Genomic DNA, 25635 nt, shown 5'->3' on the forward strand with positions numbered 1-25635 from the left:
TCTGTTGTTCTGGGATTGATTTGCACTTTTCGCACCGAAGTACATTCATCTCTAGGAGACACGTCTCCTTCCTGAGCAGTATGAGGGCGTGTGGTCCCATGGTGTTTATACTTGCGTACTATTGTTTGTACAGATGAACGTGGTACCTTCAGGCGTTTGGAAATTTCTCCCAAGGATGAACCAGACTTGTGGAGGTCTACAATTCTTTTTCTGGGGTCTTGGCTGATTTCTTTAGATTTTCCCATGATGTCAAGCAAAGAGGCACTGAGTTTGAAGGTAGGCCTTGAAATACATCCACAGGTACACCTCCAATTGACTCAAATGATGTCAATTAACCTATCAGAAGCTTCTAAAGCCAAAACATCGTTTTCTGGAATTTTCCAAGCTGTTTAAAAGGCACAGTCAACTTAGTGTATGTAAACTGGAATTGTGATACAGTGAGTGTATGTAAACTGGAATTGTGATACAGTGATAAGTTAAATAATCTGTCTGGAAACAATTGTTAGAAAAATTACTTGTGTCATGCACAAAGTCGATGTCCTAACCGACTTGCCAAAACTATATTTTGTTAACAAGAAATTTGTGGAGTGGTTGAAAAACGAGTTTTAATGACTCCAACCTAAGTGTATGTAAACTTCCGACTTCAACTGTAAATCAATGCAAAAAACTGCAACTCCTCTTCTCCTGTGCGTTTGATAGTTGTAGTAAAGTGAGCGAGTTAGTGTTGTAGTAGTTTTCTGTGGCCTGTAGGTAGTGCAGTAATAGCCACATGGAGCAGTAATACCCACAAGGATGGGGTTACAACTCACTTGTGGCCCAAAAATGAGAAGCAAGCTTTAAAGTCGGAACAGTTTGTCAGGTTGAATCGACGGACCTCTATTTCCTACCGACCTACCCGTACATCAAGAGCGTCAGCAGTGATGGAGAGAAAATAGGTAAAGTCGATGTGGATTTACCTCATAACGCTATTGTATAAGCTAGCCGACTCTCCCTCTCCCTTCTTTGTCTTTGGTAGCCAACTCAGCAGTCAATCGGTAAGTCTCCGCTCTCTCTACTTTATATCTGATGGATTTTTTTGTTGCGTTCTGTGGGTTCCTGCCTATGCTAGACTAGTTCTTTGGCTTATTACTTAGCTATGTTGACAGTGGTGGTCGGCTAGCTAGGCTAGTTAGCTGGCTAGCTAGCAGTTTAAAATAACTAACGTTACCAGTAAAATTATTTGATAACTGGTTAGATGAAGTTAAGTATTTCCAAAACGTTGGTTTACTTTAATGTAGCTGTACGCTAGGTGTTGATAACAACTGGCTGACACACGCAGAGCTAATGTAATGTTAGCAGGCTAGTTGGCTAGCAACATTGCAATGTATAACTTCAAATTAAACCAAATCATTTGTGCTCATGACTACTTGTTTCAATACAATTTTCAGCCAGCTTAGAATAAATTCATAAAGTATCTGCTTGTAAGTTGGCTGGGTCCTCCATATTAACCTGTTGGGGCTAGGGGGCAGTATTTGCACGGCCGGATAAAAAAATTACCCGATTTAATCTGGTTACTACTCCTGCCCAGTAACTAGAATATGCATGTCATTATTGGCTTTGGATAGAAAACACCCTAAAGTTTCTAAAACTGTTTGAATGGTGTCTGTGAGTATAACAGAACTCATTTTGCAGGCCAAAACCTGAGAAGATTCCTTACAGGAAGTGGCCTGTCTGACAATTTCTTGCCCTCCTTGATCATCTCTAACAAACACAGGGGATCTCTGGCATGACGTGACAGACATCAGTGTGGATGACGGATCACCAGCTCAAGCTGAACCTCGGCAAGACGGAGCTGCTCTTCCTCCCGGGGAAGGACTGCCCGTTCCATGATCTCGCCATCACGGTTGACAACTCCCTTGTGTCCTCCTCCCAGAGTGCTAAGAACCTTGGCGTGATCCTGGACAACACCCTGTCGTTCTCCACTAACATCAAGGCGGTGACCCGATCCTGTAGGTTCATGCTCTACAACATTCGCAGAGTACGACCCTGCCTCACACAGGAAGCGGCGCAGGTCCTAATCCAGGCACTTGTCATCTCCCGTCTGGATTACTGCAACTCGCTGTTGGCTGGGCTCCCTGCCTGTGCCATTAAACCCCTACAACTCATCCAGAACGCCGCAGCCCGTCTGGTGTTCAACCTTCCCAAGTTCTCTCACGTCACCCCGCTCCTCCGCTCTCTCCACTGGCTTCCAGTTGAAGCTCGCATCCGCTACAAGACCATGGTGATTGCCTACGGAGCTGTGAAGGGAACGGCACCTCCATACCTTCAGGCTCTGATCAGGCCCTACACCCAAACAAGGGCACTGCGTTCATCCACCACTGGCCTGCTGGCCCCCTACCTCTGAGGAAGCACAGTTCCCACTCAGCCCAGTCAAAACTGTTCGCTTCTCTGGCACCCCAATGGTGGAACAAGCTCCCTCACGACGCCAGGACAGCGGAGTCAATCACCACCTTCCGGAGACACCTGAAACCCCACCTCTTTAAGGAATACCTAGGATAGGATAAAGTAATCCTTCTAACCCCCCCCGCCCTTAAAAGATTTAGATGCACTATTGTAAAGTGGTTGTTCCACTGGATATCATAAGGTGAATGCACCATTTTGTAAGTCGCTCTGGATAAGAGCGTCTGCTAAATGACTTAAATGTAAATGTGACACTTCCTACGGCTCCCATGGGCTCTCAGAAGGCGGGAAAAAGCTGAACGATGTAATTCCATCCCCAGGCTGAAACACATTAGCGCGTTTGGCAAGTGCTCTATCAGAGGGCCATTAGACTGAGGCTCGTGCATGAGGGGATAGCATGCTTTTACTTTCACTCTCTTTGTAATAAAAAACGATTTCCCGGTCGGAATATTATCGCTTTTTTACGAGAAAAATGGCATAAAAATTGATTTTAACCTGTTAGGGATAGGGGGCAGTATTGACACGGCCGGATAAAAAACGTACTCGATTTAATCTGGTTACTACTCCTGCCCAGTAACTAGAATATGCATATAATTATTGGCTTTGGATAGAAAACACCCTAAAGTTTCTAAAACTGTTTGAATGGTGTCTGAGTATAACAGAACTCATATGGCAGGCCAAAACCTGAGAAGATTCCATGCAGGAAGTGGCCTGTATGACAAGTTGTTGTTCATCTTGGCTCTTTTTATTGAAGACTGAGGATCTTTGCTATAATGTGACACTTCCTACGGCTCCCATAGGCTCTCAGAGCCCGGGAAAAAGCGGAATGATATCGAGGCAGCCTCTGGCTGAAACACATTATCGCGTTTGGCAAGTGGCCGATCAGAGTACTATGGGCTTAGGCGCGTGCCCGAGTCGACCCCATGCTTTATTTTCTTTCGTCTGTTTACCTAAAACGCAGATTCCCGGTCGGAATATTATCGCTTTTTTACGAGAAAAATTGCATAAAAATTTATTTTAAACAGCGGTTGACATGCTTCGAAGTACGGTAATGGAATATTTAGAAATGTTTTGTCACGAAATGCGCCATGCTCATCACCCTTATTTACCCTTTCGGATAGTGTCTTGAACGCACGAACAAAACGCCGCTATTTGGATATAACAATGGATTATTTGGGACCAAACCAACATTTGTTATTGAAGTAGAAGTCCTGGGAGTGCATTCTGACGAAGAACAGCAAAGGTAATAACATTTTTCTTATAGTAAATCTGACTTTGGTGAGTGCTAAACTTGCTGGGTGTCTAAATAGCTAGCCCTGTGATGCCGGGCTATCTACTGAGAATATTGCAAAATGTGCTTTCACCGAAAAGCTATTTTAAAATCGGACATATCGAATGCACAGAGGAGTTCTGTATCTATAATTCTTAAAATAATTGTTATGCTTTTTGTGAACGTTTATCGTGAGTAATTTAGTAAATTCACCGGCAGTGTTCGGTGGGAATGCTAGTCACATGCTAGTCACATGCTAATGTAAAAAGCTGGTTTTTGATATAAATATGAACTTGATTGAACAAAACATGCATGTATTGTATAACATAATGTCCTAGGGTTGTCATCTGATGAAGATCATCAAAGGTTAGTGCTACATTTAGCTGTGGTTTGGGTTTATGTGACATTATATGCTAGCTTGAAAAATGGGTGTCTGATTATTTCTGGCTGGGTACTCTGCTGACATAATCTAATGTTTTGCTTTCGTTGTAAAGCCTTTTTTAAATCGGACAGTGTGGTTAGATTAACGAGAGTCTTGTCTTTAAAATGGTGTAAAATAGTCATATGTTTGAAAAATTGAAGTTTTTGCATTTTTGAGGTATTTGAATATCGCGCCACGGGATTACACTGGCTGTTGAGTAGGTGGGACGCAAGCGTCCCACCTAGCCCATAGAGGTTAAGTCACATCCCTCAAATGTTTTTTCCGGCATGACTTCTTCATAATTCTGATCAGTTTTAAATAAAAACTCAAAAAATTTAAAAGTGAGGTGTAACTTTGCATTGGGACTTTTGATGTTTATTCTAATGCAAATCCATATGTTACATGTGGTTATGTTTATTCTACCTACCTTTAAAGGCCATGCCCTCTTTTATTTGAAAGACCAATGCAGCAGTTTTCATCCAAATATCAAGGACTGTCTTGGAGTGGTCTGAGTGAGGGGCCTAACTGAGCAAGCCTAATGGGAGTGATCAGTAACCTAAAAACTAGATGCTATTTGCAGAGAGGTTTGAAACTCGTTACTGATCGATTAACTTACTTCGCCTGGTGATGTCACCATGCAGGCCAAAACTCCATCCCATCAAAACACGCTGAAATTTCAGGTGGCCTTTTCAAACAGCTCTTACATTAAAAGTGCATTATCAGCATTTTCACAATTTCAGAATTATTCCCACCTCAGTGTGGAAATATACACTACTGTTCAAAAGTTTGGTGTCACTTAGACATTTACTGGTTTCCATGAAAACACACATGAAATGAGTTACAAAATATAGTCAAGATGTTGACAAGGTTATAAATAATGATTTTTAATTGAAATAATTGTGTCCTTCAAACTTTGCTTCGTCAAAGAATCCTCCATTTGCAGCAATTACAGCCTTGCAGACCTTTGGCATTCTAGTCATCAACTTGTTGAGGTAATCTGAAGAGATTTCACCCCATGCTTCCGGAAGCACCTCCCATAAATTGGATTGGCACTTCTTACGTACCATACAGTCAAGCTGCTCCCACAACAGCTCAATAGGTTTGAGATCCGGTGACTATAATGGAGTGGCCAGCACAGACAGAATACCAGCTAACTGCTTCTTCCCTAAATAGTTCTTGCATAGTTTGGAGCTGTGCTTTGGGTCATTGTCCTGTTGTAGGAGGAAATTGGCTCCAATTAAGCGCCGTCCACAGGGTATGGCATGACGTTGCAAAATGTAGGTGATAGCCTTCCTTCTTCAAGATCCCCTTTACCCTGTACAAATCTCTCACCTCACCACCACCAAAGCACCCCCAGACCATCACATTGCCTCCACCATGCTTGACAAATGGAGTCAAGCACTCCTCCAGCATCTTTTCATTTTTTCTGCGTCTCACGAATGTTCTTCTTTGTGATCCGAACACCTCAAACTTACATTTGTCTGTCCATAACACTTTTTTCCAATCTTCCTCTGTCCAGTGTCGGTGTTCTTTTGCCCATCTTAATCTTTTCTTTTTATTGGCCAGTTTGTGCTGTTTTGTGAAGGGAGTAGTACACAGCGTTGTACGGGATCTTCAGTTTCTTGGCAATTTCTCACATGGAATAGCCTTCTTTTCTCAGAACATGAATAGACTGACGAGTTTCAGAAGAAAGGTCTTTGTTTCTGGCCATTTTGAGCCTGTAATCGAACCCACAAATGCTGATGCTCCAGATACTAGTCTAAAGAAGGCTGTTTCCAGCTACAATAGTCATTTACTACATTAACAATGTCTACACTATATTTCTGATCAATTTCATGTTATTTTAATGGACAAAAAAAATGATATTTCTTTCAAAAACAAGGACATTTCTAAGTGACCCCGAACTTTTGAATGGTTGTGTATATAAAATACATGAACATCAAGTTTTTGACAGGACTAGGCCTTTAAAAGGGGAATGCCAACTGGGGATTTTCCAATACGGTACCGATAATTGTCCCCCACGATTAAATCGGGGAGGGGACTATTTGTCCATACGTTCGTTCATACTTACTTACTTTTGTATGTTAGCAACACGTGATATCTCAGAAAGCACTTTCCCCATTCTTAAGAAACTTGGTTGAATGATGCGTCTTGCCATAGAGATCTGGCATTTACAAAATTACACTGATTGGACCAAGTTGTGTGCTGCATCATTTGTGGGGGACGACATGTTTACTGTTGCCAAGTTTATTAGAGGACTAGCACAAATGGGCTTTCCCCTTTAAGTGTACTGTTTATGAGTGATGCTAACCACATCTGAGAGAGAAGACTGGGAGAGACTGGAATCCACGTGGGGGGGGGGGGGGTTTCACGTTGCCTCCAACATCAATCAGGCCCCAGAGAGGGACTGTACTCCTAGGGTCCATGTCTGGTGGGTAGCGCACCAGGGGCATGACTGCTCCATATGGCAGAACTCTAGTGAGAGCCTACACAAATCGTATTGGCTCATACACAGTCAGTTCAAAAATGATTGCCACCCTTAATGATGAGCAAAAAAGACAGTATAAAATAAATACAAATACCGATCTATATTGTATGCCCCCCCAAAATATTTTTTTAAATATTATTTTATACTAGTACAATCGCTCAAAGAAAGATATGTTTAACAAGCAATTATTATTTTTCTTAAAAAGATAAGGTCATAACTGGCACCCCTGTTTTCAATAATCCGGCACCCTCCCCTTGAAAAGGATAATGGCACCAGCATTTGTCAACGTTTTATATTGATTGGAGAACACATTGGGAGAGATCTTAGGCCATGCCTCCATGCAGTGTCTTTCCAGATCCTTGATATTCTTTGTCTGTGCTTATAGACTGCCCTTCAATTCAAACCACAGGAGACAGATGGCCATTGCAAAATGTGGAATATTTGGTCAATTAACCATTTATTTGTGGAGATTTTACCCTTGAGCAAGGCACTTAACCCTAATTTGCTCCAGGGGTGCCGTACTACTATTGCTGACCCTGTAAAACAACACATTTCACTGCACCTCTCTGGTGTATGTGACAATAAAACATGTATTTTGTTTTTGGTCTTGCTGAAAGATCCACTTTAGTATAAGATCCACTTCTTATCCAAGTTTCAGCCTCCTGGCAAAGGCAACCAGGTTCTTGGCTAGAACGTCCTGGTACTGGGCAATTTTCTTAGTTTAAAATACTAATTTCCCCTCTCTTTCTTTGCATACAATATAGCTCAGTATTTGTATTATTTATTGTATGCAGTCTTTTTTTCTCATCTTTATCAAGGGTGCCAATAATTGTTGACCTGATTGTACTATACAGAAGCAGCCCAGGGAGGTAGTCTAGTAATGGACTCCACCAAGCCAGGCAGAAAACTGTCAAGCTCTAATCCAAATTAAGTGTTAAAACACATTGCACTCCGCTTGATCAAATGCCAAGACCAATTTGGTAGTAGCTGGTGCTGTTTCATGTTTCCCTCACCCTCCTTCCTACCTACCACTGTAGCGAATCAATTTGCAATGTAGGAACTAGATTAACTAATACCTTCCTTCAGCCATACAGCTACGGCTTTCAAGCCTTGGGATCTCACAGTTCCACCAGAATGTGACCGCCATAAATAAAAGATGACAGAGTAAAACAAAGAACCAGTTGTATGAATGATGAAAAGAGAATACATGTGATAAGACCTGCCCGACAATCAATGGACTGCATGACAAGACTCGTATTTAGAGGGTTCGCCATCGAACAAAGACACAATTCGAGGTAAACTGTGACTTTCAATAATGACGCCAAAACATGAGAGCGCCCGCAGCACAGAGAGCTCAGACCCACTTGTCCACAGTACTACTCATAAATAAAACAACTACTGCCGAGGGCATGAACACAAACCAACGGTCTATTTTCAAAGGTCCACCCTGCTGAAGCCTGATAGGATATGTCATTTAAGGTCCTATACTGATTCAACTCAGAACCTAAAAAAGGTAGAAAAAAGAAGAATTTAGAAATATAAAAAAACACTGCTCTTTGATGTCAGGATGACAAAACAGCATCTGTCTCGTGTTAAAACAAGACGACCTGTACTAACTGTGTTGTAACTGCGGGGCCTCCCCTGGTGTTTGTCTATCATTACTGGAGCTCAGCGGAGATCAAAGACAATGGGATGTACTAATTAGAGGGCAGGGGTGTCTCTGCTCCCCTCTGACAGACTGCACCCCACTAGGGGGATGCCGTTTGGTTTGGCCCCTGGCTGACAAACATCACTATACGAGCCAGAGGGGAGACACAAACACACACACACACACACACACGCACGCACGCACGTACACAGTCACTGAAGACCTACTGTAACTGCTACTGTTGACTGCAGGTCGTTGCCTGTTGTGCTCAAGGACAACCAACAACTAATTGGTGGAGCAATAAGGAGAGTTGGTACATGAGGGGAAAAATGAAGTGTGTGTAATGTCAATGCAAACCTCTTTATATGAGGGATGCTATGAACTAAACTTCATACATAATAGTCTTGATTGAAATATCTAAAAATGAATACAAATCATTGGGAACACATTGATGAGTTTAGTAGTCTGTCATTTTAAACATCAGTAATGTGGATTGAGTCGGGGGGGAAAGAAACATCTGACAAACCACTTCGCTCCAGCTTCACATCTGGCCCATTAGTAAACCAGGAGCCTCCAACTGCTATCAAAGGGAAATTACATCCTTAACTTCCTGTGTGTGTTGCAGTTGTTCGGGCGGAGGGTAGGGTGCAGAGCAGACCACTCCTCTGTACAAGCCAGATGAAACCACCAACATCAAGAGACAATAACGACGTTAAGATGAATAAAATAACTATTTTTCTGTCTTCATCTAGCAGATGGATCTAAACACCCCGCAGCGAAAGAGAAAAAAAAATGCCAAAAACGTTGACGCAAAGCACCCCACTGAAACAGGCTCTGGTTTGTCATTTTTGGAACTGTGGTCGGTTCATGTGACTCCTAGTGCATAGGAGAGCTCATAATCTGGTAGGGAGCGGTCCGAGTGAAACAGGCGGCAGCAGCATTAACAGGGTTTCGGTCACGAGGCGACCGACTTCGGATGGGATGGTTAGATAGGGCGTTTAGTCTTATGATCAGGGCTGTGTAGGAAGAGGGGGTTTCTTCTCTCTCGGCATAGAGATTCGCAGAACTAAACCACAACCCAACAATTGAACTGCTATCAAGATGTCATCAAACACAACTTGTAATGTAATACGTTAAACCTACATCAAATCTGAGTGCAGTCCAGTGCCTGGTGTATTTAAAAAGGGGCAATCTGTAGTTGCTACATCTATTTTTGACATATAAATTAATGATATGTATCCATTGATTCTTGAAGAATATAACTTATAAATGCCTCATGATCTTAGCTCAACTGTCACACTCCATGAGAACCCAGAATATAAACTTGTTGTACTCCAATGTTTGTAAATGTAAACAAACACTATATAGCCTCAAAACATAGATAAAACTAATTTTTGTATCATGGATGATCAGTCAGTGCATCCATAGCTCTGTCTATGAATTTGAGAGTGGTTACATTTCTCCAGCCCCATCCCTCAGCTTTTTACCAAAACACGAGCAGGGAGTATGCTTTGTTATTATTTTAACTGCCGATCGCCGCTTTAAGGCTGTAGGATGATAGACGTCTCATTAGCAGCAGGGCGCAGAGTTTTTTCCTGACTATGTGAATGAGCCCAGGATATCTCCAATATAACGAGGTACCAGAGTTTTCCCTGATCAAATCAAGACAAGGAACGACTTCCGTCAGATCAGTGGGATCTCACCTCGTCTGTCCTCTTACCTCTACAGAAGAGCTTACCTTCTTGAGCAGGCGTGTGGAGTCCTCGCTGATCTGCATGAAGCGCATGATGACGTTGTTCAGGTAGATGTCACTGAGGGTGGCGTGGTCCTTGCTCTCCCTCCTCACCTGGTTCAGCAGCAGGTACCAGCAGTTGACCGGGGACAGCAGGTTCTGGTCCTTCCTATAGGGGGACACAGCAAGGCAGCACTATCAATCAACTGGGTTGCATTCCTTAGACACCAAAACATATGAAAACAGACCGAAACAGGGATGGACTAAACCGCTCGTTGACATTTTTCGTTGCAAAACGTTTTGCTACGGAGTGCCCTAATGAATATGACCCTGACCTCCTTACAGAAACTGCTTCCCCTGACTGCTCAGGTTCATTCATACAAAAAAAAAGACAGGTCAGTTAAGGTAACTTATTCATTATACAGATCACTGCTGATCACACAGCGAGAGAAACGAGACAGGCACAAGGAGAGGCGGGGACATGTAGGGATGTATTCATGCTCCCTGAGAGACTCAGAGTGAGCGAGTATGCCTGTGCGCACATGTGTATGTGCGCGTGCATCCTCGCCTGGCTCTCTGCAGGCTGTCTTTGCAATCTGTGCTTAGAGATCAAGTTACCTGACAGCTCTATCCTGTCTGCCTAACTGTCCTCATCTAGTGAGATGTTTTAAGACTTCCTAAAGTGGATCAAGTCCCAACATAAAAGTAATAGCTAGTAGGGATGTTTCTTCCACAGCCCTCCCCTGGTGATGAATGCCCTATATAATAGCATGCACTCTATATAATCAGCACCGAGTGCATACTGCGCCTGTCGGAGAGTTTGTATCAACGACATTTCTGGGGCATAGCTGGAGGAGCGATGTTCTGAGTGGATCGGACTTCCCGCAACAGGGGAGAGCGCCCTCCACAAGTAAGCTTAGGAGACTTGAGACTTGTTTGTAAGATCATTTGTTAGAGAAGGTACTTTACACGTGGTAAAGTTTTGGAATAGTGCATTACAAGAGACAAGACAGGAAGAGAGAGAAAGAGGGGAGGAGAGGCGTTTCCCCTCTAGTGCGCCTGCCTGTCCGCATACTGCAGGATATTGTCCAGGCCTGAGAGAGAGCGAGAGAGCGAGATAGCCAGACACAGAGTGAGCCACGGCTGTGCATAAGCAGTGGCCTGCAGTAGGCTGACTCCGTTGAATGTAAAACATTCCTCCTGCTATGGAGCTAGCCAAGGGAAGGCAGGAGTCCAGAAGAGAGGCCAGGGCCTGGGGCTTTAGGGCCAGCAGGGAGGAACCATATGGAAGCTCTCTTCTGGAACTATGGAAGGGCTTCCCCCCGAATGTCAGTCAAAGACAGGCAAGCACACGGCATTTGTCAACGCAACAGGTGAAACTTTGTACATTCGCCCTGGCCCACGACCCATGCTGCAGCCCTTAACTACATAACTCTTTGATAGCTGCTGGAAGAGCAGATGTTTTTCTCCTGACAGACAGTGGACAAAACATTCCGGACCACAGAGCTGAAACATTGTTTCTCCCTCTCTTGGAAAACAGGAAATGGTGCATGTGACAAAAGACAGGACTGGAAATGAGAAACATCCCAGCAAAACGCAAGGCCATTTTTCAGAGACGATGTAAAATAAGGAATAATCCAATTTAGCTAAAAGTGGCGCGTGGGGGCAACATGTACAGACCTGCATTCTGAGGGAAGTTACCAGGAAGAAGCACGGTTACAGTGCCTTCAGAAAGTATTCATACCCCTTGACTTCCACATTTTGATGTGTTACAAAGTGGGACTAAAATTGATTTAATTAGATTTTTTTTTTGTGAAGGATCTACACAAAGTCCTCGAATGTCAAAACGTAAGAAAAAAAAAAAAAATCAACATATCTTGATTAGAGAAGTATTCAAACCCGAGTCAATACATGTTAGAATCACCGTTGGCAGCAATTACAGCTGTGAGTCTTTCTGGGTAAGTCTCTAACAGCTTTGCACACCTGGATTGTGCAACATTTGTGACTCGTTTCAAGGATGAGAAGCGGTTGAATGTTCTTTTTTTCCATACGTTTTTGGAGAGAAATGCCTTCTGGAACATGTGAACTTTCATGTGCCTTAATAACAAACTTGTATGCCATCTGTAAATCAGAATAAAATTGTTAAATAAAGAGCATAGTTAGTTTTGCCACGGAAATATACAGGATCCTTCCCGCTAGTCATGATCGGCTGAGATAATGGATGGGCTGGACATGCCGAGAGAGATGACTTCGGATTGGTCTGCCATGTAGCTTTCTTCTGTCTATAACATGAGCTGCTAAGTACGTGTGGATAATCCTGTCTACCACGGCTTTTTTGGAAAACTCAGTGGGAAAACATCGTGAAGGACTACTTTCTGGAGGATGATCGTGAAGTTGACTTTCTTGGACTCTGAAAATGAATCAGACAATGAGGAAATCCCTGATTTAGGTACAAATATTTTAATTGAACCAGACAATATAGCGTCTTCTGATAACAATGTTGGGGAAGAAACGGTGTCGTTGTCACGGAAGAAGTTGATTGAGTTTTGAAATCAGTGGAATGCCCGGTAGAAGCAGAGAGATGATTGCCAAATGCGGAGAGCCCAAAAAAGAAGACTGTTGTATAAAACACCTGTCTCTGGATTACATCTTTAATCTAAGGGCAACCATGGCATCCGTGACAGAGGGAGAAGCGTTCATCCATGTATATAGGTAAGGGTCTAGCTACATTTTCAGATATTATACGTTTCTAATTTTGTCAGAAAGTTGTTTTTATTGCAAGTTAAAGCATACTGTTAGCTAGCTAGCTAATGTTAGGTGCATGATCTATGTAGGAGCTCAAGAAAGAGGCCCAAGTTCCAGAGTTGGAATTCTGAGTTGGATGACCGTTCAAAATCGATTTTTCCCAGTCCAAGTTTTTTTTTCTTCTCCAGAGTTCGCAGTTGTTTTGAAAGCGGCATTAGAGCTGGGATTATGGTTCATTGTTTAGCTAGCTACATGTCTAAACAAAAGACTCCACTATGGAAGTAATAATTTCACTAACGTTTACACCTTCTGTATCCTGTGCATGTGACAAATAATCGTTGATTTTATTTTATATGGTGTGTGTTTACAAGAGACGGTAATGTGAAGAACAAAATGAGTAGCACCAAAGTCAGATTAGGATATAGGCCAAGGACTAGATTTAAAAAATGTACTACAACTTTCACCACTTTTAGTCTTGAAATCTTTGGTTGTTTACTACACTGTGAATCCTTAAAGAGATGGGTGAGGCTAAGGCTTAAGAAGGTGTGAACGATGCTGAATAGGTTTAGACAAGACCTCTCCAGTAGGTGTACCAAAACATTGACAGGCCATTTTTCAAAGGTGGGGTTACAAGTTTATCAAATTTGAAACCAGAATTACTTTCTCGTTGTTTCTCAACTGCAGTTTATGATATACCATTTTTTAGCTCTGAGTCTCTACTTTATTCAATATAAAAAACACAACATCAAATGTTGCTACATTGGACCGAATCCAGGTGGTGCGCATTATTATGAAAAAAATTCTTCAAGCTCTGTTAAATTGGTTGTTGATCATTGCTAGACAACCATTTTCAGGTCTTGCCATTGATTTTCAAGCAGATTTAATTAAAAAATGTAACTCGGCCACTCAGGAACATTCACAGCTTTTTTGGATAGCAACCACAGTGAAGATTTGGCCTTGTATTTTAGGTTATTGTCCTGCTGAAAGGTGAATTAATCTCCCAGTGTCTGGAAGAAAGCAGACAACCACATTTCCCTCCAGGACTTTGCAGTGCTTAGCTCCATTTGTTTCTTTTTTATCCTGTAAAACTCCCCAGTCCTTAACGATTACAAAATACTCAAAACATGATGCAGCCACCACTATGCTTGAAAATATGGAGAGCGGTACTCAGTAATATGTTGTATTGGATTTGCCCCAAACAACACTTTGTATTCAGAAGAAAAAGTGAATTGCTTTACCATATATTTTGCAGTATTAGTTTAGTACTGTGTTGCAAACAAGATACATGTTTTGAAATATTTGCATTCTGTATAGGCTTCCTTCTTTTGACTCTGTCAATTAGGTTAGTATTGTGGAGTAACTACAATGTTGTTGATCCAGCCTCAGTTTTCTCCTGTCACAGCCATTAACTCTGTAACTGTTTAAAGTCACCATTGGCCTCATGGTGAAAACCCTGAGCAGTTTCCTTCCTCTCCGGTAACTGAGTTGGGAAGGACGCCTGTATCTTTGTAGTGACTGGGTGTACTGATACACCATGCAAAGTATAATTAATTACTCCACTATGCTCAAAGGAATATTCAATGTCTGTTTTTAATTTTCACCCTTCTACCAATAGGTGCCCTTCTTTGCGAGGGTTGTCAGCAGGTGGTGAGTCTGTGTGAGAAGTGGGTGCGTTTCCTCAAAAGACCCCCAAATGAGGGAGACATTGTGGTCAAAACTGATTACCCACCAGAGAAAAGGGAAACCTTCTTGGATAAGGTCCTGGGGGGGGGAATTACACATGTGGCCAGTGAGCTCAATGCCGTTTTACGTACAAATGTGGCTCATTTACCCACCCCTGTACAGGACAAAGATTAAACATCAAAAGGCCTGATTACCTGCATGCCCACCAATGTTGTTTACATGTTGAAATGACCTTGTGGTCTGTCCTACATTGGGAAAAACCAGCAGAAGGTTTAAGACTTAAATATTTATCACATTCCTCATGTATGGTTCAATATTTTGATATTGAACGTTCATATTGTGAACCGATATTTTATACGTTTTACCTCCCGTTACAGGAAGTGATGTCACTGAGCACTGCCCATATATATAGTACCTTCCACCCCCACCTGGGATATGGATGCCTGATGAAGACCTAAGAGTCTAAACGTTGTTATAAATAAAATCACCTGTGAGCCTGAACAGCAGTGTGCAGCGTTTTCCTCTTTATTTTTCATGAGTTCACATAAACACCAGCACCTGAAAAAAAAAAGTCCCTGGACGTGCATATGTTCTCCAGCTTTTGTGTGCGTTTCTACTATTCTATCTGTGTGTGTGCGTACGTACGTGTGTATGTGATTGGCATGTCTCTAACTGTAAATGAGCTTGGGCATGGGACATCAGCTGTGACCGGAGGGTTATATAACTGGGCTCTGTGCACTAGTGTGTGTCCAACCGACCGACCCCCTCTGGCTCGCCTCATTGCACAGAGCAGCACAGTGGGGCCCAGGCGCTGTGAATGGAGTGACCCGATTCGCCAGACCACGCACGCCACGGCCCAGTTCCTCATGAATACAGACTGTGCACTAAATGGCTCCCTATATAGTGCACTCATATAGGCCCCTGGTCAAACGTTATGCACTGCATAGGGATTGTAAATAGGGTGCAATTTGGGATGCAGCCTGAAAGAAAAGGGCTGAAATTACCATCGCAGCATAATTTCACCCCTTCCTATGACTGTACAACACATCCAATACAATGAAGAACAGACGGGAACTTAAAATTACAGTCTCCGAAAAGTCATGGTGAATAGAGGTAACAGGGTCATTATTCCAAATGCGGGACTTAGTGTAGATGGAAACACTACAGGGAGCCATTGAATGAACACTAGCCATTCCAATAAATCAATGGCTAAACAGTGGGGCGCTGTGTGCTGGCTAATGAGACAACCTGCTGGACCAAATGACAGGCCATGCGCGCTCGTGTGTGTGTGTGTGTGTGTGTGTGTAGGGAGGGCCATGGCAGCAGTGACCTCATGGACTCTGCTACCTAGCCTACATAAACAGCAGGAAACTCTCTCAATGTCATAATTTCCCCACAACGCAGGGATTAGGTCAGACAGACAGGTCAGACAGACAGGAGGGAGAGATAACTACGGTCCTCAGAGGAGCGGAGAAAGAAAGACAGAGAGAGTGTTAGTGTGTGTTTAGGAGTGAGCTTACGTATGCATACAGGTGTGTGTGTGTTCTCACATACATGCATGTATGACAATGCAGTGCATTCAGAAAGTCTTCAGACCCCTTGACTTCTTCCACGTTGTTACGTTACATCCTTATTCTAAAACGGATTAAATTGTTTTTTCCTCGTCAATCTACACACAATGCCCCATAATGATAAAGCAAACAAATGTAATATCACATTTACATAAGTATTCAGACCCTTTAGTCAGGACTTTGTTGAAGCACCTTTGGCAGCGATTACAGCCTCGAGTCTTCTTGGGTATGACGCTACAAGCTTAGCACACCTACAGTACCAGTCAAAATTTTGGACACCTACTCATGCAAAGGTTTTTGTTAATTTTTACTATTTTATACATTGTATATTAATAGTGAATACATCAAAACTACGAAATAACACATATGGGATCATGTAGAAACCACAAGTGTTAGATTTTTTTTTATGTTTTATATTTGAGATTCTTCAAATAGCCACCCTTTGCCTTGATGACAGCTCTGCACACTCTTGGCATTCCCTCAACCAGCTCATGAGGTAGTCACCTGGAATGCATTTCAATTAACAGTTAAAGTTAATTTGTGGAATTTCTTTCCTTCTTAATGCATTTGAGCCAATCAGTTGTGTCATGACAAGGTACTGTAGGGGTGGTATACAGAAGATAGCCCTATTTGGTAAAAGACCAAATCCATATTATTGCAAGAACAGATCAAATAAGTAAAGAGAAATAACAGTTCATCATTACTTTAAGACATGAAGGTCAGTCAATGCAGAAATGTAAAAGAACTTTGAAAGTTTCTTCAAGTGCAGTCGCGAAAACCATCAACGCTATGATGAAACTGGCTCACATGAGAACCGCCACAGGAAAGGAAGACCCAGAGTTACCTCTGCTGCAGAGGATACACTCATTAGATTTACCAGCCTCAGAAATAGGCAATTAACTGCACCTAAGTTTGCAGCCCAAATAAATGCTTCAGAGTTCAAGTAACAGACATCTCAACATCAACTGTGTGAATCAGGCCTTCATGGTCAAATTGCTGCAAAGAAAACCACTACTAAAGGACACCAATAAGAAGAAGAGACTTGCTTGGGCCAAGAAACACGAGCTATGGAAATCTGTTCTGTGGTCTGATGAGTCCAAATTTGAGATTTATGTTTCCAACCGCTGTGTCTTTGTGAGAAGCAGAGTAGGTGAACGGATGATCTCCGCATGTGTGGCTCCCACCGTGAAGCATGGAGGTGATGGTGCTTTGCTGGTGACAAGGTCACTGATTTATTTAGAATTTAAAAAAGGTACACTTAACCAGCATGGCTACCCCTACATTCTGCAGCAATACGCCATCCCATCTGGTTTGCGCTTAGTGGGACGATCATTTGTTTTTCAACAGGACAGTGACCCAAAACACACCTCCAGGCTGTGTAAGGGCTATTTGACCAAGAAGAAGAGTGATGGAGTGCTGCATCAGATGACCTGGCCTCCACAATCACCCGACCTCAACCAAATTTAGATGGTTTGGAATGAATTGGACCGCAGAGTGAAGGAAAAGCAGCCAACAAGTGCTCAGCATATGTGAGAACTTCAAGACTGTGGAAAATCATTCCAGATGACTATCTCATGAAGTTGGTTGAGAGAATGCCAAGAGTGTGCAAAGCTGTCAAAGCATAGGGTATCTACTTTGAAGAATAAAAAAATATATTTTCACTTGTTTAACACTTTTTTAGTTACTACATGATTCCATGTGTTATTTCATAGTTCTGATGCCTTCACTATTATTCTACAATGTAGAAAATAGTAAACAAAGAAAAACCCTTGAATGAGTAGGTGTCCAAACTTTTGACTGGTACTGTATATTTGGGGAGTTTCTCCCATTCTTCTCTGCAGATCCTCTCAAGCTCAGTCAGGTTGGATCGGGAGCGTCGCTGCACAGCTATTTTCAGGTCTCTCCAGAGATGTTCGATTGGATTCAAGTCCGTGCTCTGGCTGGGCCACTCAAGGACATTCAGAGACTTGTCCCGAAGCCACCCCTGCATTGTCTTGGCTGTGTGCTTAGGGTCGTTGTCTAGTCTGAGGTCCAGAGCGCTCTTGAGCAGGTTTTCATCAAGGATCTCTGTACATTTCTCCCTTAATCTTTCTCTCGATCCTGACTAGTCTCCCAGTCCCTGCTGCTGAAAAACATCCCCACAGCATGATGCTGCCACCACCATGCTTCACCGAAGGGATGGTGCCAGGTTTCCTCCAGACGTGACGCTTGGCATTCAGGCCAAAGAGTTCAATCTTGGTTTCATCAGACCAGAGAATCTGGTTTCTCATTGTCTGAGAGTCCTTTGGGTGTCTTTTGGCAAACTCTAAGCGGGCTGTCATGTGCCTTTTACTGAGGAGTGCCTGATTGCTGGAGTGCTGCAGAGATGGTTGTCCTTCTGGAAGGTTCTCCCATCTCCACAGAGGAACTCTGGAGTTCTGTCAGAGTGACCATTGGGTTCTTGGTCACCTCCCTGACCAAGGCCCTTCTCCCTCGACTGCTCAGTTTGGCCAGGCGGCCAGCTCTAGGAAGAGTCTCGGTGGTTCCAAACTTCTTCCATTTAAGAATGATGGAGGCCACTGTGTTCTTTGGGACCTTCAATGCTGCATACATATTTTGGTACCCTTCCCCAGATCTGTGCCTCGACACAATCCTGTCGTCTCGGAGCTCTACAGGCAATTCCTTCGACCTCATTGCTTGGTTTTTGCTCTGACATGATAAGGTCAACTGTGACCTTATCTAGACAGGTGTGTGCCTTTCGAAATCATGTCCAATCGAATTTAACACAGGTGGACTCCAATCAAGTTGTAGAAACATCTCAGGGATGATCAATGGAAACAGGACGCACCTGAGCTCAATTTTGAGTCTGAACACTTAAGACAGAAAGACCTTATTTACTTATCAACAGAGGCCCTATCTGAAATGGCAAATCCCTTTGGGGCCTCTAGCATAAGATTTTTTCCCATTAATAAGCCGCATCACTAGCTTTAATGGCAGTCTCTCTCTGGGTGGAATGCAAACGGTTAGAATGTTAGTATATTAATTCATTGACTGACAACTGAGGCTATACACTGAGTGTACAAAACATTAGGAACACCTATTTCCATGACATATTACACTGAGCAAAAATAAATGCAATATGCAACAATTTCAATGATTTTACTGAGTTACAGTTCATATGAGGAAATCAGTCAATTTAAATAAATTCATTAGGCCCTAATCTATGGATTTCACATGACTGGGCAGGGGCTCAGCCACAGGTGGTCCTGGCTCCCAAGTGGGTGGGCCTATGCCCTCCCAGGTAACGCTGTTGGGTTTTTCAAGCTCAACAGTTTACTATTTGCATCAAGGGGAAGCCTTGGAGTCAACTTGGAACCAACAGCCCTGTGGAACGATTTCGATACCTTGTGGAGTCCATGCCCGAATGAATTGAGGCTGTTCTGAACTCAGAGTACAACTGTAGGCAATTGGTATTTTGTGGCTCAGTCGGTAGAGCATGGCGCTTCCAAAGCTAGTATGGTGGGTTTGAGTCATGCTGGGGACACCCATTTGTAAAATGGATATATGGCATGACTAAGTCGCTTTGGATAAAAATGTGGCATATATTATGAGTATTTGACAATTGCAAGTGGAATTTACAAAAATGGAATGATAGCTACTATTTGGGGTATATTTACTTGAATCATATCAACATGAATGAAAGTCCCTTAAACCGATTGGCTTTATTGTACGGGGGAAAGGAATCTGGTCTATTCAAGTCACTCCCTCTCAGGGGTGGCTACATAAATAATTCAATTATCGCTCTCTCCCTTCCATCCCTCTGGCACTCCCTAAACAAACAGAACTGCATAATGTGTGTGTGTGTGTGTGTGTGTATAATGTGTTCGTTTTGCAAACAGCCATGGCGCTGCCGCAGCAGTGGACTGACTGACTGACACTCCCTGGGACGGGGTTATGGCCACTCCGCTGTGGGGCCTGTTGTAGCTCTCTCCCCACTGCATTCTGGGAAGATGAAAAAAAGAGAGAAAGCCAGTGGACAAAAGAGCTGCTGATCCAGCTGGAGGCTTGTGTGCTCAGGGTGTCTGTCTCCTGTGGAGGGGAGCGGCGAGGAGAGAGTATCACTGTCCACACGGAAAAACAGCCCGTTCGGTTCTCAAGAGAGAGGAGAAGAAAAAAAAAAGGTGGTAGTGGATAAACTGTCCCATTGGTTTTATTTTTGTAATGAACAGGGTTGACTTTCTAGCAAAGAGAACTCCCGCCCTAACCTTTTGCAATATTAAAAACTCTGTTCATTACACGTCTAGTGATCAGGGTTGATCAACGGTGCAGATAATCAGATCTAATAAACTGTGCCCGTTGATTGAATGAGCTTGATGAGGGAACTGTATCTGTCACGAGAGGCGACAGCCATTTGACTAAACCAGACCCTATCCATCTAAGCATCAGTAATAAAGGGGCCAACAGATATTGCTGTCGGCCCCATCCGTGCTGCAGAATGGGATGTAGAAAATGGACAGGCTTGATAATTACGCAATACTCGGAATAACTTTGGCACACCGAATAATTCAATATGTGGGATGATGTTGACAGATTATCACTGATAAGTGTGAGTCACAGAGCTTAATGTCAAGGGATGGATGTCCAACATACAGCGATGTGATTACCATACACAATATGTCCTGTGTCCTGTCCTGTGTATACCGACTGTAATATCATCTACTAGACCTGGGTTCAGACGGGCGGGGTTTGCAGTTTTATGCCTATCCTATTGGTTCCACTGTGTCGGGCAAGCTCAATCAAGCCCAGATAAAGTATTTTGAAATGTTTTCAAATAGTATTTGACTGTAGTTTCATACCAGTTCCACCTCCTGCTGGTCCCTCAGTACCAACTTTCATCCATCACAGCGAGCTTAGAGAAGCTGCAGAACGGGCCTATACCGCCTACTGCTGCTGCTGTGCCCAAGCAAGATTGATTCTGGGCCAACTGAGGTGCTGTAGCAATAATTCCACAGGCATCACAAATAGTGTATTTTCACTTTCTCTCACTCCTGAAGGCGACTCGATAAAGGAGAAAAATATGGCTGACGAGGCATTCCTGGTCCTGAACACTGAAATGTACCACAGCCCCTCTGACCATTTTCTCCTCAGATGAAACAGAGGCTAGACATCAGGGTTAGTACAAAGCATCCTACCCTTAACACACTGACAGAAAGATTTGAATTCTCTAACTTCGTCACATTTTTGCAATTTGGGCGTCGACAAACCGAACACACATGACTTGGCTCCCTGTCAAATCTGACGAACACTGCATTCAAATCTGTGACTGAATTCTCACCTAAGTCAGTAGCACTTAGCAGCCCAACTGCACGCAGCATGTCAGTATTCACTGCTCTCCAGTGCGGAAACGCCAGCTAATTAGCCAGTGATTTAATGCGCTCATTTTAATGCTAATTCAGCTTATTACACACACACAGCCAAGCTGGGCTGAGGCTCTGCACTATCATGAGGCCAGAAAGCTCAAAGTCCGAGTGAAAGTGCACTTTTACAATCCTCCCAAAAAAAAAAAAAATAAAATCGGTCCAAAGAAAACAACCTAGAGAACGTGGAGAATACAGAAGCGCCTCTGTATTAACCTTGTTTGTACGAATACAAAAAAAATATGGGCCACAAGTCTTAAGTGTTATTCAAACGTCTCGCGTTTACAGAGCACCGAAATATGCTGCTCGCTTGGCACTGTGCAAATGTTTACCCTGCGAATGAACTGACCAGACACCAAATCACGCGATGAAAACCACAGCTAACAAGCCACGCTGTCGGAATCTCCTCAGCCTCTCGGTTCTGCACACCCAGCTGCTAGAGTCGTTAACAGGCCCAGTAGACTCCGTACAGGAATATTTCCAGACACAGAGTTGGGCAAACAGGCGTGTTATTTTTGGTCCCTATCGCAAGTTCAAACAATATGCCCAATATCTGTCTTTTCCATAAGCAGTCTCCTAAAGAGTAATGAGACTGCGTGTCAACATTCCAATAAGGCTCATCCATGCCAGTCTGTGTTGTACCACACAGACAGGGGTAAAGAAAGTACATCTATGGGAGAGAGATGAAGTAGTTCTTCTCTTACAGCGTGATCATATTTCCATTGATTTGGAGCGAGATTCCCACATTGTGTCTTTCATCATTTCAGGTCTCATTTGTGGTTAGATCCAAATGACTGAGACCAACTTACTGTAGACATGGACCAAGCTGGTTAGGTTATTCTCCACAAGAATGATTTTAACACTAGGAGTCCTTTCACCATTCCATGTATTCTGTACTGTGGATCTGGGAGCAGTCAAGAATCTGATGTCCATTTTTTTATTTATTTTTAACAACTCATAAAATCTCAACCCATTCTAGGGAGGTATCAGTTACTTCACTGGAGTTTCTCCAATTCCATAACTCACAGTACACTGTGCTGGAAATACCATCTGCACACTGACAGAGGGTGACAGTTTGAATTGTGAGGCTAGATTGGGAAAGTATTTTAAATAGAGGGCTACACCACTGCTACCCAGATGAGCTACAGAAGAACAAAGGGACATTATGCAGAATCGGCTGAGAGGGGTAAAATTGTTTTGGATATTTATCGCTGGAGCCCCTGGTGTAACAGTCTGCCTTCACAGGATATTTCCTTTCAATAATTCATGTAAATGTATTCATAAATCGGGAACACACATTTTCAAAGTATGAAAAAAAATTGGTAAAGAAAGCCCGCAGTCCAAATCGATTTCGGACGTCGAATGGAGGAGATGAAATGAGTAGAATGACATGACAATAAAATGTCTCATTGATGGAGTTTGATAATGAGAAATAAATAGGAAATTGAATCATTGAGCACTGCTGCTGTGCGTAGGTCTTCCCAGACTGACTGTAAATACAAACCAGATTGATTCACCTCATCAACATTGTAATAAAACATTTGAATATATTTTCCAGATTGATATGTCATCAACGTTATAATCAAATATGAAGTTGATTTTGGTTGGCCTAATGTAACAGGTATTCATGAACACTGAACCAGAGAGAGGCATTTTTCAGACAGAGACAGTGTTCCATGCAGTGACTTACCTTCTTCAGGAAAAAATGCATAGACCGACAGAGAAAGGCTCAGACCTAGACCCAGGTACACAGACAAGACCTAGACGCACTTGTACTTACTTGTACTGCTGGTGGTCCTTGGTGCTCCGCGTCTTAGCCATGAAGCGTTCAGCCAGTTTCTCCAGGTTCCTGGAGTACTCCATCTCGATCTCTGACTTCTTCCTGAAGAAGTCCTGCAGGTCCTGGAGGAGCTGCACCCTCATCTCTGTCTGCTGGTCCAGGCATTTCTGCTGCTCCACCAGCTGGGCACGGATCTCTGAGAACACAGAGACACAACTCGGTCAGATTGATATTTACAACCACACAAGTCAGAGGTATGTAACTCTCTTAGCAACTCACACAGCAGACAGGTCAGAAATATGTCTCTGTAGTCAACACCAGCCCATAGTCTAAGGGCAATGACATACATAAGGGGGGAGTGATCACAAAGCACAAATAGGTAGATTGTGAGAGAAGGTTGGCAGCGCTTATCTCAGGTGATTCATTAAAGCCACTATAGAATTAATTAGCCCTGTTACTAATCAATCACCACTGTGATGGAGCACGGACACGCTTTCTTGACATCCTGCCCGGAAACGCCAGGGTCTTCACTAGTGCTACTGGTTGACTGCACACCACATTCACCAGCAGGGAAACAGGAGAGAGACAGGAGGCTTCTCTTAACCAGGCTGCATATGGAGCTAAATTATCTCACCAGTCAATGGGAATGTTTGTCATTAAAATGTACATCAGTTACTACTGTAGGCAACATCCCCCTACTGTAATGGTGTGTGTGAGTGAACACACAGTGTCCTGTGATGGCTATGTGACCCTGGCTATGTATAATGGATTTGTCATGAGGTACCAGGGCTTGACGTCGCCACTATGAAAGTAAACATGATTAAAAAAAAACAACACAAAATTCCAATAGAGGAGGCCACAAAATGATGTTGCTCTAATGAAAAATCACAGGGCCTTGTGCCCGGTCACAAACACCAAGAGGAATTGTATGGTAAGTAGGTAACTAGAGGCCATTGTAACTGCTGCTGCTTAGCCCTGCTGTCAAAACTTTACAACATTACATAGAAACAGAGTTGTTACATAAGAAACACATTTTCAAATTAATTCCTGACGCAAAATCACTTCTTATCTCTAGCAATGCGGCGGCTTAAGCCTCAACAAATCTATCAGATTGTATAGCATTGAGAATCCAGTGGAAATCGACTCTGGCCAAGACTATCATATGGGCATCATCGGCTTTAATCCCACACAAGAAAAACCCTCCAAAATGAACTGGCCCTATTACATGAATTATAGAGCAAACGCGCTGATTGCAGCTAAGGCCTGTCGTACTCGTCAAGTGTGTGTATTCACACCGGCTATCCCTAATCATGACTGGAGTCTGGGATGGACGTGTTTTGGAGACGAGCTCCTGTAAAAAAGGAGAAACTCAATGATGAAAGTCAGACCAAAAATGTCAATGTCTCTGGAGGTTATGGTTTTAGCCAGCATAAAACTGCTATACTGACAAACTGTCTAATACCACAAAACACACCTCACCTGGCCAGTTCAGACAACGGTCTTGAACATTAGTTCAACACAACTTGATGCTTGATGCCCACTCAGTCATTAACATCTGTAGAGTACAGGCTAGTAGACTGTAGGGCTGGAAATAGCCACGGATGGATTTTCAATACCATCAATACCGTCAAAACTATTTCTGAAGTTGTGTCTACATTTGAATATTTGTCTCTACTTTTTAACTAAATACTTGCAGTCTACTTTTGCAATACTTTAGATAAAGAATATTTCATTCTTCATTTCACCTGTCAAAATGGGTCATTACGAACTTTACTTGTAATCCCCAGTCACGTGGTGTTTGTTTACAAGCACACAATGAAGAGAGACCAGAGCTTTGCGAATATTTCTGCCGAGGTGCAGTTTGAAGGTACTAGGACATTCCACATTTACTTTTCCCTCTCCAACAAAATGAGTAATGAATAGAAAAATCTGACTACCACATAGTAGAATAGTTATTTACCTAGTCGCCTAGTCGCCTTGTTGTGCGGGAGAGGAGCATTCAAGTTAGGAGTGGCACAGGGAGGGAAACATGCATTCTGACAAGCTGTTGCAGGGAGAGGGCCTTTGTTAAGAGGAGGATCCCAGCTTTCCATTCCTACTTTATTTAGAGTAACTTGGGGTAAAATGCCACCCTACCTCAAAATATTTTTGGGGGGAGTGACTTAAATGGTGTTGAGACAGATTACATTTTTAGATGAGTAGTGGCAACCAGGGAAGGTGTTGAGGGAAAACAATGCGCTCATTAGCATTTAGTTAGCATTTTCTATGAGATTTTACATGTACTTGTTAGCAAGTTAAAAAAATGTAAAAAACAAAGTGGGTTTTGAAAATAGCGCCCCTGTGTCCAGTGCCAGTATTACTGAATATCCCGGCATTGCACAAGGTCAGTATGAAGAGATGACAAACCGGATACAGCCCAAGCCTAGTCCGAATACAGGACAGAGGCCTTTTCCAAACTGCCC

The 25635-nt window shown here is 42.9% G+C and overlaps 1 protein-coding gene across 1 annotated transcript in view; it reads right to left on the minus strand.

The window, feature by feature from the left end:
* The window catches only part of LOC106573171 (SLIT-ROBO Rho GTPase-activating protein 1), a 157138-nt gene that overhangs the window by 80226 nt on the left and 51277 nt on the right, over positions 1-25635 (minus strand). The window contains 2 exon segments of the mRNA XM_014147891.2: positions 10005-10167; positions 23174-23369. Coding sequence (XP_014003366.2) covers positions 10005-10167; positions 23174-23369 — 359 coding nt within the window.

Source organism: Salmo salar, chromosome ssa16 (genome assembly GCF_905237065.1).
Source record: "Salmo salar chromosome ssa16, Ssal_v3.1, whole genome shotgun sequence".
Classification (NCBI taxonomy): Eukaryota; Metazoa; Chordata; class Actinopteri; order Salmoniformes; family Salmonidae; genus Salmo; species Salmo salar.